Below are 19304 nucleotides of genomic sequence, written 5' to 3' on the forward strand. Positions count from 1 at the left end.
TCTGATACCATTTGTAACGCCTCGACCCTTTACACGTTATCGATATTGTCCGCTTTGGGTCATGCCCGCACGGATTTGTTCTTCCCAGTGGGTCACCCATCCTAAAACTACTCCAGCCTAAGCACGCTTAACTGGGGAGTTCTAATAGGGATTTCACCACTTGGAAAAAGGCCTCGATGCTATATAAGGGTCCAGGTTTTTACTTTTATAGTCTAGGAACTCCCCCTCCATTCCCGATGTGGGACACCGGGGCCTTACAAGTCCCCCTCCCCTTTAGACCAATAATGATACACCCTAAAAAAACTGGAACTGTAGGAATGAATGGGGCCTTCGAGCCCCTATTTCACCTTAGCTCGAATGAATGGGCCTTGAATTTAGGATGAACTGGATGAACACTAACAGAACCGAGCTATATATTAATTTAGATCCGTAAATCGGACTTAACCGAGCTACAACTTGTTCGAGGTCTCTACTTAGGGCCTTAACCGAGCTAAATATTCAATGAGATCCGTTTATAGTACTGAATCGAGCCAAAACTTGTTCGAGTTCTCTTCTTGGGCCTTGAGAATCAAAACCGAACTAGGAAGGCCAAATCGGCCAAGTAGTCGAGCCGAGATAGGGGTCGAACCGTCCAAACGCCAAAAATCCTTTTACCGGGATAGGAGCTCCATGTTGAAGCCGTGCAATTTATGTCGTGCTAACCCTTCGAATTATTTTTCAACAATGCAGAACAAACTAGGACCGACCAGGCCCCTTCAGCCACTGGTGAAGCTCAACGCCCGAGCAAACACACCAAAATTTTTTCACCGAGATACTGATTAAATCACCAAATAAAACCGAGATAGATGGGGAAGTACCAGTTCATGGTGAGCTCGCCCAGTGCGCTAGCCGAGTTTCGTAAGGAGTACAACATTCCAAACGACGTCATTTTAGAGCTGGCTAAGAAGGGAGATACCCCATGGGGCGACCTAGACCGGTGCCCCTTCACGGTCGTATCCATAGTGAAGGGAGGGCTTCGCTTCTCGGTCCAACCCTTAATCTGCGAGTTTTTGAGGCAGACAAGGCTTTGTCCGACCCAAGTCTCCAACAACATATACAAATAATAAACGGAGTCGCTGAGCTGAATAAGAGGCTCGGTCTGAATCTCGATCTTGCTGAAATATTCCATCAGTACAGCCTTAGTAAAAATAAAGGTGGGTTTTGCTGGTACCTAGTAAAGAAGGGCCGAGCGAAACTCATCGAGGGCAACCCAAACAAGGAGACCAATGATGATGACTTCTTGTGGGTGTCCGGTCATTCCGAGGACACCGAGGCGCCTATACCGGGCTGGTATATTAGAAAAGATTTTGGCAGTGGCGGTGAGTAGCTCGGCTAACCGCACTATCTTCTTTCTGCATTAGTTTCTCTCTATGCCGGTCTAACATTCCTTCTTTTTGCAGATTACAAGCACTTAGCAGAAGACTACAACCGGGCTAACCAAGAGGCCATTAGAGTCTTACTGCGTCATCCAGAAGAAGAAAGAGAATCACCGAAGCTGCTCGGCTTTGAACCGACCTACAACTACAAGGCGCCGCGCAGAAGCCAGGTCACCGACTTTCTTCGTGCTCCTTCCCCAGAACCTGACCCAAATCTTTCGCCGATCAAACTTGTTCCTACCACCGCCGAGCAAGAAATGGCAAAAATTTGGGCTATCAAATCAATGATCACCGGTGAACCGAGCGACTCCCAGCCACCAGGAGCTTCTGGGGGGACTTCCTCCACTCCAGCCGGTCAAAAGGAAGGGGCTATGCTGGCTCTTGCCAGCGAACAACCAGCTGGCCGGTCGAAGAAGCGCCCGAGGAAAGATCTGGTCGGACAATATCTGGTGGATGAGGACTTCACCGAGAAAGCTTCGACTGATCTCGGGGACCAGACCGAACAACAAATCAGCGGGCCATCCAAGAGCCCAAGTGCCCCCCCAGTCTTGTCGCCAAAATTCAAGTACAAAGGCCGTGATGTTTCTGCAGCAGACTTTGTCTACGCGGACAAGGACTACTCGCTCGATTTTAACATGACCAAGGGTTTGATCCTGCCCGCTGACATGAAAAAAACATGACGAGCTGTCCGACCTGAAGGTCCTCCGCTCGGAGGCAAAATCCATTGTGCTGGTAAGCTGTCAATCTCCCTCTTTTTTTTCAAGTTATCACCCGGTTTTTGCTCGGTTTTCTTAATGCTAACAATCTTTCACTTGTTTGCAGGCCGCGCAAAAAGACTATCTCGCCCATGATCGCATGATCGCCATGCGGCAGAGTTTGCGTAACGCCATTGCTGAGAACAAGGCGCAAAAGGCCGAGATAGCAAAGCTTAAGGCCGCGCAGGAGGCGGTTGAGGCCGAGCGAGATACGCTAAGCCTAAAGTTGGCCCGGTCTAAAGCGAACAAACAACAAGCCGTGAAGACGACGAAGGCTCGGTACCTCGCCGAGCTGCGCAAACTGCGTGATGCCCACAAAAAAGAGAAAGACAAGGCGGTTGATGACGCCGAGGACCGGGGATACGCGCAGGGCGAGAAGACCTATGAACGGCAAGTTCAGGCTACCAAGGATATCTTTTTCCAGTGCGGTTGGAAAACTGCCGTGGAAAAAGTTGGCCTTGGTCAAGGCGCTGATATGTTCCTGAATCCCCCTGCAGCCTATATCTCGGTCTACATGCAGGCGTATGCTAATGCCGCTCAAAATCGGCTCATTGAAGAGGCAAAGAAAGCGGCCGAGGAAGAAGCCGCCGCCGCGCAACAAACCAAGCAAACTTCCCCCGAAGCATCTCAAGATGTCGAAGGTCAAGTGGCTGATCAGGGGGTTGTCACGGTGGAAGGCGCTGACGACGAAGCCGTGGATGGGTTGCCCGAGCAAACGGTTGAGGTCGCCGAGCAGACGGTTGACCTCGAGCTAGATTGATGTGTATTTTCTCTGCTTTGTTTTTGTTTCTTTTCTTTCTTTTTTGAATGTAACCGGGCTAGGCCCCACATTTTGTAATGTAATTTCCTTTATCAATGAAATTTGAACTTTTGCTCGTTTACCTTCTATTTCTGTGCGGTTGATACGTGCAAAATTTTTTCATTCAAACTTTAGTGAATCACAGCTAGTAGGTCGGCTTTACTGCGCAATACGCCGAGCTAAAATCAGAATTGCTTCGACTTAAATGTTCGCGAAACATACTAGCAGCCCGGCTCTTTTAGTTTTCGGATGAACCTAAACATTTGCATCCGGCCAAGCAAAATCATCTCGGCCCTAAATTGGGCTAAGCGCGAACATTTGGAGTAGGGCGAGCATAAATCAGCTCGGCCTTTATGGTTTTGAAAACACCCAACCAATTTATTCCGGCCGTACAGGAATCAATTCGGCCGCTCTGGCTTTGACATCACTTCAGGTCTTGTATTTGGGTGGGTAAGAATCAGCTCAGCGCTGAGGGGAGTTAGACAAACCACCAACGTTTGATTTCAGCCGAGCAAAATCAACTCAACCTGCAAATTGGGCAAAACACCAATATTTCAATGTGGCCAAGAAAAATCAGCTCGGCCCTTATCAGTTAGACAAAACACCAACATTTCGTTTTGGCCGAGCAAAATCATCTTGCCTTTACATTGGGCAAAGCACCAATATTTCATTTAAGTTAGTCATGATGCCAACATCCCAATTGGGCGAGCAAAAATTAGCTCGGCCCTTATGTGAGTTGGACAATACGCCTATCATTTCGCTGGACAATACACCAACGGTTTGTGCGGTCTGTTCCTGCACCGGCGAGAGAAAATCAGTCCGATATCATTCAGGTCGGTCTCTTTGCCCCTGGCATCCACAGTGGCCCAGTATCCTTGCGGTGTCATTGTACATAAAGATATAATACAAAACAACAAAAGGGCCAATTTTCATTACAAAAAGCAGGGGTATCTCTTACATCCAATGCCAAAAAGCTAAAGGTCTAGAAAGGTAAATAATAAAAGCAATTACATTTTAGAAGTAGAAGGTCTTAAGGTTGGCTGCATTCCATGGTCTGGGGACAGCTTTGCCATCTAAATCTTCCAGATGATACGCCCCTTTGCCAGCGACGCCAGTCACCTTGTATGGTCCTTCCCAATTCGCACCTAGCTTTCCTTCGCCAGGGACCACCGTGTTGCCCAGCACCTTTCTTAAGACCCAGTCCCCGATCTTGAATAATCTGGGGTGCACCGCCTTGTTGTATTTCTTGGAGAGTTCTTGCTGATAAGCCGCTATATGGATCAGTGCCCGCTCCTTCCTTTCCTCGGCAAGGTCTAGCTCCAATGCAACAGCTTCATTGTTTAGATCTGGCTGGAAACTCTCAGATCGGATGGTTGGCATGCCAATTTCCAGCGGGATGACGGCCGCCATGCCATAGGCCAAAGCAAACGGTGTTACTCCGGTCGAACGCCTTGGCGTAGTACGATACGCCCAGAGCACATTAAGGAGTTCTTCGGCCCACTTCCTCTTGACCTTCTCAAGCCGCTTCTTTAGCCCGTCCAGAATGGTCTTGTTTGAGGTCTCTGCTTAACCATTTGACTGAGGATAGGGCGGCGTTGAATTGTAGAACTCGACCTTCAACTCTTCGCAAAATCCGCGAAAGAGTTTCCCATCGAATTGAGTGCCGTTATCCGAGATGAGGGCCTTGGGTATACCGAAGCGAGTGATAACATTTTTCCAGACAAACTTCTTCACATCCTTTTCCTTTATGGTCGCCAATGGCTCGGCCTCAACCCACTTTGTGAAGTAGTCAGTGGCGGCGATGAAGAATTTGCGATTGCCCGGGGCTGCTGGGAGTGGCCCCACTATATCCAATCCCCAGAGTGCGAACGGCCAAGGACTTGTAAAGGGGAGCAATTCTCTCGCTGGCTGGTGGATCTGGTGAGCAAATTTCTGACACTTTTCACATCGACGAACGTATTTCTGCGCGTCTTCCTGCATGCACGGCCACCAATAACCTTAGAAAATTGCTCGGTAAGCCAAAGACCTGCCCCCAGTATGGCTGCCGCAGATGCCGTTATGGATCTCATAGAGGAAGGCTTCCACCTTGGCGGGGTGGACACACTTCAGATACGGCCCGGTAAAAGACTTCTTATACAAGGCTCCGGACGGGGAGAGCCAAAACCGCTCTGACTTGGCCCGGATCTTGTTTGCCACCTTCTTCTCTTCTGGTAGAACTCTATCTTTCAGGAAGGCGATGATGGGGTCCATCTAGGAAGGACCCAAGTCGGTGCAAAGTGCCTCGGTCACTTCTAGTTCCTCAATGCTTGGCCGAGGTAAAAATTCTATCATCAACGGGTTAGGAAAAGCTATCTGAGTAGAAGCAAGTCCGGCCAATTCATTAGCTGCGTTGTTTTCTTCGCAATTGATTTGTTCCATCCTTATTGCGGCGAACTTCTTGATCTCTGCGCGTACCAGCACCTGATACTTGGCCATTCTCTTGTCCCTTGCCTTATACTCCCCTAAGACCTGATTGACCACCAGCTTGGAATCGCTGAATACCATAAGTGTTGACGCCTTCATTCTCAATGCGCTTCTTAGTCCGGCAAGGGGGGCTTCATACTCCGTTTCGTTGTTGGATGCTGGGAAGCCGAGCGTAATTGCCTGCTCGATAATCAGCCCATCCGGTGAAGTCAGTACGATACCCAGCCCGGCCCCATGTCTGTTGGATGCCCCATCGACGAAGAGCTTCCACATCTCGCCAATAAACAGCTTCCAGCAATCAGAGGGGTTCTGGGAGCTTCTCAATTCCAAGTCTCTGATCAGTTCATTTTGGTCTCTTTCCTTGTTTTGGTTGAGTCCGCCTTCCAAGAAGTCACCCGGCTCCTCTAGTTCGGTCGCTCTTCGCCCTTCTCCCACTTGTGAGCCAACACTTGTCTCTATTGCCAGAACCATGGGCTGCGTTAAATCCGCACCACCCAAATCAGCCGGGCAAACTGGATGCTGTAATAACCCCCACCACTGCTTACCGATAAATACTGATTACCGTTAAACTGAACTGATTATGACTGATAACTGAACTGATTATGACTGATAACTGAACTGATTATGACTGATAACTGGACTGATTAAAGTACTGAACTGACTGACTGAAAAACTGGAACTGAATTGACTGAGTGTGTATGTTAATCTGCATTCTATCTGTTTGATTGTTTACTTGATCTGTTCACGTTTTACGTTTAAACTGTTAACTGAAGGCCTTATCGGCGGTCGCACTGGGAATTGATTGATGTTTTATGATCCTCATAATTAATGTGATTTTATAGTGTATTTATCTAAAAACTAATTAGATATGATTAAATTAGATTAAATATTGATAGATTGCATAATTTGACTTAATTACCTTAATGCCACTTAAGTGGCCCACTCCATACACTATAATTGAGCCTCATTAGACACGTAGGCAACATTTCATCAGCCTTTCTCCTTGCTTTGCCGACTGAGAGAGAAGAGAGGGAGAGAGTGAGAGAAATTGGAATTCAACTTGAAGAATTGATCGGTTATTGAAGTGTAGATTGTCAATTTGAGCTTCTAAATCTTGAATACAAGACTTAGGGTTGGCGACTGGGGAGACACGCTCTAGCATACTGTAGCCCAAACTCTGTGAGTAACAATTGTGTAAAGATATGTTCAACTGAGAATGTTTTCTGACTGTTTAACGAAACTGTTTTCTGAAGTAATTATTGTTAATCGTTTGAATGTATGTCCTATATTCTGAAATGTATTGTGGCATCCTTAGCAACTGTTGTATACTGTTACTGCTACTGTTACAGAGATCTCTGTCGGTTCCCTCGTGGAACCACTACTGTTTACTGATTGATGGCCATCATTACTGTTCGGTCTTTAAGACCTACTGTTTACTGCTATGCTAATGGATGTACCACATATGACTGAATAACTGTTTTGACTGAAAGACTGAAGTATTGTTTAATGAACTACTTTCACTACTGTAAGGACATTTCATTCTTAACCTCTTTACGCATTATGTTATTCACTGGGCTTTAGCTCACTGTTTATATATATATATATATATATATATATATGTAGGTGCTCAGCCACCAGATCGGAGCTAGGAGCGTGGGTTAGACTCCAGTTTTGTCAAGCCAGCCTTTGTGCCTCACTGCGAGGTTCCGAGTTGCCATGCTGTTTGGATTATTGTATAGACTGTCAACTACTAACTGTACTGTTATCAAGGGATTAGGTCTCTGTACTGTGTGACTGTAAATTTTGTATAGACTGTACTGTTTGTATGTATGAATGCATGAAAAATCTTTTTGGCATACAGACTGTCATAGCTCAATGGACATTATTTATTTACTGTATTGGCTTCCGCCAGGCCCTGAACTCTGTTTTACTGTACTACTGTTAAGCAGGCCTTCGGTAATCTCGGATTACTGGCCGGTTACGGTGCTAAACCCATAGGGCCGGGTTTGGGTCGTGACAGATGCGTTCCAGGGGCAAATTCCGCCACAAAGTCTGCAAGAGCTTGAGCCTTGATTGCGGTGCGCGGGCGGAACTTGATATCATACTGCCCTAATTCCACGGCCCATTTCAAAATTCTCCCGGTGAAGTCTGCCTTTTCAAAAAGCACCTTAAGTGGAAACTCGGTTAACACAACTATTATATGGGCATGAAAATAGTGCGCCAGCTTTCTTGATGCCATCATCAGGGCCAGCGCTAATTTTTCGAGCAAAAGATATCTCGTCTCGGCTGGGAGCAAAGTCTTGCCTACATAAAAGATGGGCAAGTGCTGGATGCTTTCAGCGCGCATTAAAACGGCGCTCACTACATGTTGAGATACTGCCAAGTAGAGATACAACTCTTCGCCCGGCCAAGGTGTGACTAAGATAGGGGCTGAGGAAAGTATATTTTTAAGTCTGCCAGTGCACGGTCACATTCGTCATTCCAGAAGAACTTGGCCTTCAAAGTTTTAAAGAAGGGCCTGCAACGATCTAAAGACCGACTGATAAATCTGTTCAGCGCGGCTGCTATCCCGGCAAGATGTTGCATGTCCTTCGTGGAGTTTGGGCGCTCCAGCTCTTGTATAGCCTTGATCTGTGATGGGTCGGCTTCAACCTCTCGGTTTGTGACCAGAAACCCCAGAAACTTCCCGGTGCCGACTCTGAAGGCGCATTTGGAGGCATTCAAACGAAGTTTGTGGTGCTTAAGTATGGCAAACATTTCTGCTAGGTCAGCGAGGTGTTGAGACTTCTCCTTACTCTTTACCACCATATCGTCGATGTAGGCCTCCATTGTTCGGCCCAAAAGAAGAGCGAACATCTTTGTCACCATCCTCTGAAAAGTTGTCCCGGCGTTCTTCAATCCAAACGGCATGACTTTATAACAATACAAGCCTCTAGGAGTAGTGAACGACGTGATCTCTCGGTCCGGTTCATACATGGCTATCTAGTGGTAGCCGCAATATGCATCCAGGAAGCTAAACCTCTGATGGCCAGTGGTCAAGTCCACCAGCTGGTCAATTCAAGGGAGGGGGAAGCTATCCTTTGGGCATTCACGGTTAACCGTCTTGTAGTCAACGCAGACTCGCCACTTGCCATTCTTTTTCGGGACCACCACCGTGTTGGATATTCATCGAGGGTATTGCACTTCTTATATCGCTCCTGCTTTTGACCTCCTCTGCCACTACCTCGGCATGGTGCAGAGCCGAACGGCGAGTCCTCTGAATGACCGGCCGCGCATTTGGGAAGACATTCAACTGGTGGCAAATAAAGCTGGGGTCGACGCCAGGCATGTCGTAAGGCGTCCACGCAAAAGCCTCTAAATTGGAAACCAAGAAGTTGACATAATCTAATCGCTTGGCGCTAGATAAAGATGATCCCAAGAGGAAGAACTTAGTTGGGTCGTTCTCGTCGATGCGCACTTCCACCAAATCCTCGACTGATTTTTCCTCAGCCTTTCTTCCTACGTCTTCAAGGACCTCCTTTCCCTCAAGTCCCTCAATCCTTTGGACAAACCCTTTGGCTACTCGGCTGCCATTTACCGCAACGAAGCATTGTTTTGCCATCACCTGATCTCCCCAAACCTCTTCGATTTGCCCGGTGGGCGCCGGAAAGCGCATAACTTGATGGAAGGTCGACGCAACTGCTCGCATGGCGTGTAACCAGCCTCTGCCCAAAATTAAGTTATAAGTGGATGGAACCTTAAGCACCCAGAATTCCACTTGCTTTACAACCGAACCCGCTTTGACCGGCAAAATAATCTTTCCAATCGGCCATTCTGGCTGAGAGTTGAAGCCAACCAAAGGGGACGTTGCAGGGGCCAAGTCCTTGTCCTCCAACTTCATTTGTTTGAACGTATCATAATACATAATTTCGACCGAACTCCCCTGGTCGATCAAGATTCTCTTGATGTCAAAGTCTTTGACATGAAGAGTTACTACTAGGGCATCATTGTGGGGCATCTGGATCCTTTCCAAATCCTTGCTCGAGAAGGTAAGGATGTCTTTCTCCTTGGTCTTTCCCTTTTTCACAGCGGGCTGGATGGAGAGCACTTGCCTCATGTGCTCGGCTTTCTTAATCATCCCTCTAAGCTCGCAGGCCCTCGCTGGTTCAATGATGCCATGGATGACGTTGATTACACCTTGCAACACCGCGTCCATGGCGGCTAGGCCGTTTGGTTGGGTTTATCCCTGCGGGGCGGCTTTCATACCCCCATCTATGTATTGGTCAAGATGTCCCGTCGCCACCAGCTCCTCCAGATGTTGTTTGAGCGGCAAGCAGTCCTCTGTTCGGTGCCCCCGTTCTTCATGGAAGGTGCAGCGATATTTTGAATTGAAGCCTCTCCGTGCACTTCCCAACTTGGCCGGCCAGTGGACAAAAGGCTCACCTCGGATCTCGCTCAAAATGCAGTAGCTAGGGATTTTAAAGACCGTGGTGATTCCAGTCCGCGCCTTCAATTTTCTCTTGGCATCCTCCTCTGCGTCACGCTGAGCGTCAGTTCGGTCATTTCTGCGACCTTTGTTTCTGTCATCGTGGTTTGGGCCACGACGTTGATCTTTTGACCGGTCGCTTAGGCGATTATCCTCCTGCCCGACCAAGTGAACTTTCCCTGCCACCCTTCTGTCCGCTGCGACCGGATTAACCTTCTCGATCGCGGAGGCGGCATCATCCTCCACACGAATGTACTCATTGATCCGCTGCATCAAGGACTCCATGGTTGTGGGTTGGTGCATTGTGAGCGAATTTCGCAGCCTATGTCCGACTAGGAGACCCCGCTTGTATTGAGTGATCGCCAGATTGGTAGGGTAGTCGAGGATTGCGTTGTAAGCTTCCCAGTACTTCGCGTTGTATGCCTTCAATGATCCTCCTGACTCCATCTTGACGCCCAGAAGATGATCGACCTCCTTCGGCGTTCGAGTGTTGGTTTTGAATCTGGTAACGAAGGCTTCCGCTAGTTGCTGCCACCCCTCGATACTCCCCTCCGGGAGCCTTTCGAAACACTTCAAGCCCAGTTCTCCCAAGCTTGCCGGGAATATAAGGCACATCATGGCGTCATTGCGCCGGTGGCCAGCCATTACTTGTCGGTAATGACTCACGTGCATGTACGGATCCGTCTTGCCGTCGTACAAGGTGAACTTAGGCTGGTGGAATCCGGCAGGGAATGGTGTACTCTCGATTTCCGGAGACAACGGTGTGGCTGTAAGTCTCGCTAGCTCTTTGTCCACTGGCACATGGGCCATCACTCTGGGCGCTGGCATCACCACTTCTTCGATACTTCTTCGCTACAATGAACTGGGGCGCTTAATCTCTGCAACGCCGGCACTCTCTAAGCCTCTCGATGGCGCGCACTCTCCTCCAATACATCCCTCAGGTCTCTGGAACGGGTGGAGAAAGAGTATCGCGACGTCGGTGACGGGCTTGAGGGACGGCATGTGCTGTCTCGAGTGAGGGATCTGCCCTCTCTTTGGTCGGAATCTCCAACCCCATAGTTCCTGGTGATGGAAAGAGAGTGAGTCCTCTCTTGGCAGCGGCTGCTAGAACAGGGGGACGGGGTGCGCTCACTGAGGTTGCCCTCTCCAGCAACACCCTTCCCCTTAATCTGACGTTTCAGCATCTCCATCTCCGCCGCCATCTTGCGAATGAGGGCGCCTTGGTCTTTGAGTTTGTGCTCCAGGCGCTGCGCACGGGACTCCTCCCGCCGCCGACAGCCCTCTGGACTCTTCGAGCGATCAGTACTCATTCCGCATTGGTCTCGCGCACCTCACGAAGAAGTTTCTAGGCCCGCCATGGCTGGAACATTCGAGGGGCCTTCTCTCCGTCGGACAGACTCTGGTGTGACGCCATCGACGACGAACAGTTGAGTTTCGTCGTTGTTGGCCATGGGGATAGTCGAAGAATCTTGTAAAACAAGGTTTGAGTATCAAAGAGCTTCCCACAGACGGCGCCAATTGTACGGGGAAAATATCCTCTGCTTTCCGTACTCCTTAGACTCCAAGCTTCACGTGACGGCGTCTAACCTGGCAACACAGAGAACGGTGAGCTACCCAGCGGTGGTGTGCCAGATAGACCCTCCGACGATCAAGTCAGATCACTTGAGGAAGAAGAAGGCTGTTAGGGAGAGAGAGTGTGTTTCAGATAGCGCAAGTTGCTTACCTCTAACGTTCACCTTCCACTCCTATTTTTAGGCTGGCCATGCAGCCTCAGGATTGTGCGCACACTACCTCTGCTGTCCTCCCCTGGACAGGCGGCAGTGCTCCCCTCTCACCACCTTACGCGTGCAAAGGCCTAATCCTCCAACCAGTACACGCAGAACTGCCAAACGGTATTGACGTGTGCGTGGAGCAGATTTCCTCCCCCTCACGCCATTGGCCCAGGTGGCACACTCAACCGGAGTACCGCGACCGACCTATCCCTTGTGGAGAATTGCTACCACAGACAACACAACCGAGCTATATATCGCCGATCTGTCCCTTGGCAAGGGGCAAGAGTGCGATGCTCATGGCCGAGCTGCGTAGGACCGGTCAGTCCTAGTTGACCGGCCGCAAGACATGCCGGCCTTTCCCCGTTCTACCTTTATTCTTGGTGATATGAAGCTGGGCCATCTTGGCTGACGGGTTAGAGGCATGCCGACTCTCGCCTCGCCCTTAGTCTATCCCGGGCTGCTTTAGCTCGGTCACCTCAAATCACTGCGCGTCCAACCGAATGCCTTCCCAGTCATAGCTCGGTCAGGCCTCAATCCATGTCTGGTCGACCAATCCCATCGGATGTACACGACAGGTCGGGGGCCGCGCCAACTGAGAACACAACTCGGCACCGTGAGATTTGACCAACCTGCGTTACCGTATCTCGGCCGTACAGTCCGGTCCAAATCTCCCCTCTCACTTTGTATAAATTATTCATAAAAAAAAGATTGATTTGTTATTCTTGCTACATAATGTGAGTGTTTGAGAAGTGAGTTGTTTTTTAAGTTTTTTTAATTGTAAGATATTATTGGAATTTTTTTTTTTTTTTTTTGTATTTGGAAAGATAATTAGATTTTTTTTTTGTTGGATATGATATTTGTGAAAGAACAAGTGAAATGATTATGAGATTTAATGTGATATTTTTTTTGGATTTATTTTTTTTAGTTTTGTAACCAATTTGTCTTTTAGTGAAAAAGAAACAAAAAAAAAAACCTAAAAAATTTGTTCCCAAACACCGCTTATCGAATATCAAATCAACTTAATTTTTATAATTTATATCTATCTATATATTATATAAGGAAAAATGATTTTTATAATTTATATCTATCTATATATTGAGTTATGCAATTGTTATGATGAAAAATAAAAGTTGTCTTCCCTTATGTGGAGATTTATCTAGTTATACCTCCAATTAAAACGTCAGGTGTGCTTCTACATCCTCATTGAATGCTGTTTTCATTTTTTTTTTTTTTATAGATAATTTGTCTCACAATTGTTTGTATTTTGTATTATGAAATTTATTACATCTGTATTTGCTAAAATTATTAGATGGACCTAATGGAAGAAGTGTAAACTATTTCAATATCATTCTCGAGATTAGAAGTATAAAAAAATATACACAAAAAATATATGAATAAACAAGATTTTATAAAATTTATTTGTGAGTATCACTTATTGAAAATTCTATAATTCATATATTTTTTGTATTATATTTTATGTTTGGTTTATATACTTTTTTTTTATTATATAGTTTTCTTTGTCTTCTTTAAAAAATTATTTTTAAAAAAAAATAATTAATTAATTTTTTATTTCAAACAATTTCATTTTTGTTTTTATTTTTTATTTTTTCTTAAAATAGTTTTAGTTTTGAGCAATTACTTACTTCTTTATATATATGTATATATATTGTAATTTTGTGCATTTTAAGTGTATAATATTTTCACTAATACACTTGGAGATACACTATGAAAGAAGTATTATGCGAAAATCAAGTAAGACTTTTTGAAAATCTTATAATTTATTTATTTTTTGTATTATATTTTATGTTTGGTTTATGTACTTTTTTTTTATATAGTTTTCTTTGTTTTCTTTAAAAGTTTATTTTTTAAAATTAATAAATAAATCATTTTCTATTTCAAACAATTTATTTTTTATTTTTTCTTAGACCTTGTTTGGGAACAGACTATTTTAGTATTTTTTGGCTAAAATATGGATAAAAAAAATTAATATGTTTGGAATGATTTTTTGATTTTTTACGAAAAGATATGCAAAAACTAGAGAGAAAAATGAATCTTTAACTTTTTAGTATAGATTATAGGTTTTTTAGTTTTTTTAGCCTTTGTTTGGCATGTCAAAAAGCCTGGTTTGACTTTTTGACTATTTTAATCAAAAAAAGAAAAAATAGACTAAAAAATTAATAAGATAAAATGTCACATCTAAACCATAATTATTTTATTTTTTCTCTCACAAAAATCAAAAAAACCAAAAAGTCTATCTCAAACGAGATTTTTTAGCTCCATGCTAAAATAATAAAAAACTCAAAAAGCTAACCCGCATCCCAAAATACAGTAAAAAAACTTATCCCAAACGAGATTTTTTAGCCCCATGCTAAAATAGTCAAAAAGGCAAAAAACTAACCCACATCCCAAAGTACCTTTTTGACTTTTAGACTAAAACACTGGCATGCCAAACGAGACCTTAAAGTAGTTTTACTTTTGACAATTACTTGCTTTTTTTCTATATATTATAATTTTGTGCATTTTAAGTGTATGATATTTTCACTAATACACTCGGAAACAAGTATCATATTTAACAATAGACATTTAAAATTTTATAACAAAATTTTATAACTTTCTTTTTGCTAAGAAAATTCTATTTAAATAAAATGCTTTTATATAATATATATATATATATTTAAAATTTAAAATTTAAAATTAAAACTATAATAAATTTATGCAAGTATAATTACTAACCACATTTTTTTACTTCATGTATAATATTATATTGACTACCTTTTTCAAGTTTATTTTTTTAAGTATTAAATAGAGGTAAAAAAATGTTATTAAGAATAAATTTACCCTTAATTTAGTTACAAATTTTACCCATCCATACATTAATTTTAAATTTTCAATAAAAGCAAAAATAAAATAATTGATTGAAATAATACTGTATTTGTTTTTTTGTTTTTTGTGTATGAAAAAAAAAAGATATTTAAAAATCACAATTTATATATATATATATATATATAAATAAATAATTATAAACAGATCTCGTGCATAGCTCAGGTGAAACACTAGTATCAGATTATAAAAATGTAGGATCCATTGTAGATCCCAACAGGACAGAACCATCTCCCTTATTCATTGCGACTAATAATACGGGCAACAAGGAGGGACTGTCAACAGTAGCAGTTATTCTGCTTTGCTTATATTGTTCCATTGAATGATCAAATTCACTTGTAATCCGAGTCAGTTTCAACGAATGCCCAACAATTTTTGTTATATTTTAATCAGTCAACAAAATTAATAGCATCAGCTTAACAAACAAAGACCCAATAATTCAAACTCATTAGATTACTCAAATCAACATATATTCAAGTATGGATTTTGTAAACTACAATCCAAACAATGCTTCAAAATGAAACAAACATTAAATGCAACTAAAAGCACTCTGGCAAACAAACCAGTGTTATAATGAACTGAAAGTGGTGAGGAGTGAAGTTCCACATCAAACTAAGGCCTCGTTTGGCAAGAGGCTATTTTAGCCAATTAGCCAAAAAGTTACTAAATTAGCCAAAAAGCCAACAACCCATACCAAAAAGTCAAAGATTCTCTTTTCTCTCTACTTTTTGCACATCTTTTCGTAATTAGCCAAAAAGTCATCCCAAACATATAAGTTTTTTTTACCTACTTTTTTAGCCAAATAGCCAAAAAGTTACTAAATTAGCCTGTTCCCAAACGAGGCCTAACTATGCTGTAATACAGAACTCTATAAGCTTGAGATTTACTTCTCCGACGAGTTGGGTCCTCTCTTCTTCCCAAAACCAACAACTGCAAACAAAAATTAGACAACATTCATCACCGCAAGTGGATCTCAAATAAGCATATCAAACGGCTATGCAACACTTTTCATTGCTTATCCATTATTATAATGTTAGCTGCTTTTGGAAAGGATTACTAGTAGAAGCCAACAAAGATTTGCAGCACTAATTCTTGGTTTGTGTTTTTTTTCCCCCCATGATTACTGTAGTATATGGAATAAAAAAAAAGATCCCACGAGGGCACAGCCAATGTACAATAGAAGTATTCTGCCATCGATACAAAAACTAAACAACAAAGATTGACATTACCAAAGCAATTCCTAAAGTATCTTCGAAGTAAAAACTGGTATATGAGAAAGTTTTGATTTCTCAACAAACAGCTACTCTATTAACCTGCTTAGTTTTACCCCACAAAAAGAACAAAAAAAAAAAACAGTAAATTGGACCATCAGTTGAGCTCCCTCTAGAATGACGGCAAACCAATGGAATTGTGGGTAGTTGACATAAAATTCTTGCAACCAATGTTACCACTAAAAATGGAAAGTCTTTAAACAAAATTGCCCAAACTTCAAGTCCTCAAACTGAAATCTCTAACAATTGGTCAGCTAATATACATATTAACTGCCATCTTGAACAACATTGTTCAAAGCACAAGGTAAACGTTTTTTTTTTCCCTGTCATTTTTCTATTTTTTTTCAAGCCTACAATCATCTCATTAAGTTCCTCCATTATATGCAGCAAAAGCTCATAAGGTATGATCTTCAGAAATTCTCTTGTTTAAACGATAACTGGGAATCCATACTATCAGTGGTTCTCAGCACATGTTAAATGGCTACAGTACTATACTGCATTTTGCTGCAGTCATCATGAAATTTGCTTGAAACTGTGGGATTCATCCATGATCTTAATGGACCATCCAAAAACACATGTCAAAGGATGTATGATGTGGTAGAAAATTTTAACGCATAGACAAGATGTGGTTGGAAATATTAGCTCATAGACAAAATTGAAGGTAACACATGTATGTGTGTGTGCACAAGGTGTTTTAGTCACAGGAAATTTTGTGAGTCATTGCTTTTGGTCTAAGAAGCATGGACACTTCTCAGAAGGTGTATGTATTCATGTCCGACACCAACACTGACACTCATCACACAATAGATTATATGTTTGTTGTTTATAGACTCAACCACATTTTGGACCCTTGAAAAACACACACGTCCATCATCGCTGCTTATACACAAATGACACACATTATAAGGTTAAACAAACTTGAGGATACACTCATAAAAACAAAAAACTATGGCTTTGTTTGGTTTGTATTTCTCAAAAAATTTTGAGAAAAATTCTCTATAAATAAGTTTTCAAAAATAATCAAACCAAACAAATTTTTCCAAATTTTTTTTCCAAAACTTGTTTGGTTTACAAATTTTCCAAACAAATCTCTCTCTCATACACATCAAATCAATCACTTTTTCCAAAACTCTCTCTCAAAATAATTTTTCAAAACATCTTTTGAAAAAACACCAAACCAAACAAATTTTCGTACTTTTTCTCTCAAAACATGTTTCTCAAATACAAACCAAACAAGGCCTATATAGATTTATACATATGAACGGCTCTTTCTTAAACTTTGAAAATTAGTGTTATATTGTTTTTTATTATTATTTCTAAATAGAATATTTTTTGGGTAAATTATACCGGTAATCCTTATACTTTGGCCCTTGAGTCAATTTGGTCACTATAATTTCAACTGGACCAATTTTAACCCTAAATTTATGATTTTGTTTCAATTGATCTAATTGATTACAAATTTTACTATTTTTTGATGAAAAATGTGCACATAAGCCGCATGTGCCATGCCTTTATAGGCAAAATTGTAAATTTATTAGTGAGTTAACCTCAATCAAATTAGTGACATTTTCTTCACAAAATCCTAATCAGCATTATCAATTGGACTAAATTGATACAAAATTTAAAATTAAGAATCAAAATCGAGCTAATTGCAATGACAAGGACCAAAATAACATGAGAGACAAAATGTAGGACTATCGATGTAATATACCCATAAATTTTTTATGACATTATGTCTTGTATTTTTTTTTTTATAAAAAAAAAAAAACCACCAAGCCAATTGATATTGGGGGATTCATGAGCAATATCTTCAGGAAAAATTTGTATGTATAATTAACCCTACATCCAATACATGACAAATTTAAAAATTATTACCAAGATCAAATCAATACGACCTTCACACAAAGCATTCACAAAAAACTAAATCTCAAATCGATGTTGTTGATGCTAAGCTACATAACAAGAAATAGATAAGCAAAACCATAACAGAGACAGTGAAGAGAGCCTAGAGAGAGAGAGAGAGAGAGACATACCTGCAGTGACGAAACGGCGATTGTATTGCATGCGCTTGTGAGCGCGACCTCTGGGCTTCTTCTTCTTGTCTTGCTTCGCCACTTTGGGTGTTTGGCCTCTCACCTTCCCTGCACGAGCCAGCGATCCGTGAACCTTACCTGTATCCACAAACCCAGCAAAAAATACACAGATTTGAACCATAAATTCTGAATCAGAAATCCAGATTGAACAGAGAGAGTGAAAACGATTAGCTCACCCATGATTGAATGTGGATTGGCTTCTCTGTTGTTGAATGTTCTGCTCCGGCGACGATTAAAGAAAGGTCTTCGTCAGGGTTAGGGTTAGGGTTAGGGTTAGGGTTTTGGATTGTTATATATGAAGTAGAAAAAAGAGGAAATTACAAAAACTCCCCCAAGGTTGTCAAAAATAATTTTTACGTCACGTTCGAGAAATTACATTTTACCCTAATATTTTCAATTACATATCAAATGATCTACCTCTTAAGAAAAATGATTGATTCATCGAATTTGAACTAGTTCGAATTGTTTGAATTACATAAATCTGACATCCAGTTGGATGACTACCTAGATGACCAATGTCACCCTTATTAACCGCAATTGTCACCCTTTTCAATTGGTGTGTCAACGGATATCTGTGTTAAGTTCACTCCGTAATCAGTTATTAATCAATAATTAAGAAAATTAATCATGTGTTCAAGTGAAATTCTAAAATAATTATGCATGTGATTATATAATTGGTGTGATTTTGAATGTCTATATGTTCATTATAGATATTTTTGTCGTAATTTTTGTTATGATTTGAAAATTGAAAATCTTATTGGCATCTGAAACTGAAATTAGATACGTGAATAAGTTATTTGGAATTTTTAGAACACTTTTGTAACAACTCAGATTTTTAATTATTCTGTAGAATTTATACTAATATTATTTAATCTCAGTTCGAAAAATATATAATTTATTATATATTATTATGTGTAATTTTATAAAATAATATAATTATTAAAAATTTAGAGATCAAAATATAAATAATAATAATATAGATAATATAAATAATAATAATAATGGGAGTGATATTAAAATAAATAATTAATTTTTTATTGATATATAATAAAGTGTAATTTAATTATAAGTTAATTTATTTGTATAATTATATTAAAATATTGACTTAAAGTGTAATTATCTTAAATATTTATTTAGGATAAGATTGAATCTATAAAATTACAACAAAGGTTGAGACCCCCTTTAGAGGTCACCTCATTCACCCTCTTTGCATTTAATTGGCTAACTTTTCTTTTCTTTTTTTTTTTTTTTTTGAACTCCCAATCCCCCAACCCCCACGTGTGTGTGGGGTGGTGGGGGTGGGACTTTTGAGGAGGGACGAATCATTATTAATAAAATTATTATCAAAATCTGTGGTGGGGGTGGGACTTTTGAAGGGGACGAATCATTAT

General features: G+C 41.6%; 4 protein-coding genes and 1 long non-coding RNA gene across 5 annotated transcripts; all 5 read right to left on the bottom strand.

Moving 5' to 3' along the window:
• Window positions 1-3983: 3983 nt before the first annotated feature.
• Window positions 3984-4379, bottom strand: LOC145812829 (uncharacterized). The gene has a single exon (XM_082908055.1). The coding sequence runs from the start codon at window positions 4377-4379 to the stop codon at window positions 3984-3986; it is 396 nt and encodes a 131-aa protein (XP_082764181.1).
• Window positions 4380-5219: 840 nt separating this feature from the next.
• Window positions 5220-8408, bottom strand: LOC145812830 (uncharacterized). The gene is made up of 2 exons (XM_082908056.1): window positions 7890-8408; window positions 5220-5969 (listed from the first exon to the last, which is right to left on the bottom strand). Exons 1-2 carry the CDS (start codon window positions 8406-8408, stop codon window positions 5220-5222), a joined length of 1269 nt encoding a protein of 422 aa, XP_082764182.1.
• Window positions 8409-8541: 133 nt separating this feature from the next.
• Window positions 8542-9312, bottom strand: LOC145812831 (uncharacterized). The gene has a single exon (XM_082908057.1). The coding sequence runs from the start codon at window positions 9310-9312 to the stop codon at window positions 8542-8544; it is 771 nt and encodes a 256-aa protein (XP_082764183.1).
• Window positions 9313-9651: 339 nt separating this feature from the next.
• LOC145812832 (uncharacterized) lies at window positions 9652-10707 on the bottom strand. The gene has a single exon (XM_082908058.1). The coding sequence runs from the start codon at window positions 10705-10707 to the stop codon at window positions 9652-9654; it is 1056 nt and encodes a 351-aa protein (XP_082764184.1).
• Window positions 10708-14984: 4277 nt separating this feature from the next.
• On the bottom strand, window positions 14985-17991 carry LOC145813689 (uncharacterized). Its single transcript, XR_014356911.1, has 3 exons — window positions 17060-17991; window positions 15394-16766; window positions 14985-15161 (listed from the first exon to the last, which is right to left on the bottom strand). It is a non-coding gene; the product is annotated as an uncharacterized LOC145813689 (long non-coding RNA).
• Between the last annotated feature and the right edge of the window lie 1313 nt (window positions 17992-19304).

This window comes from Camellia sinensis, chromosome 15, assembly GCF_055761805.1.
Source record: "Camellia sinensis isolate YWXY chromosome 15, ASM5576180v1, whole genome shotgun sequence".
NCBI lineage: Eukaryota > Viridiplantae > Streptophyta > Magnoliopsida > Ericales > Theaceae > Camellia > Camellia sinensis.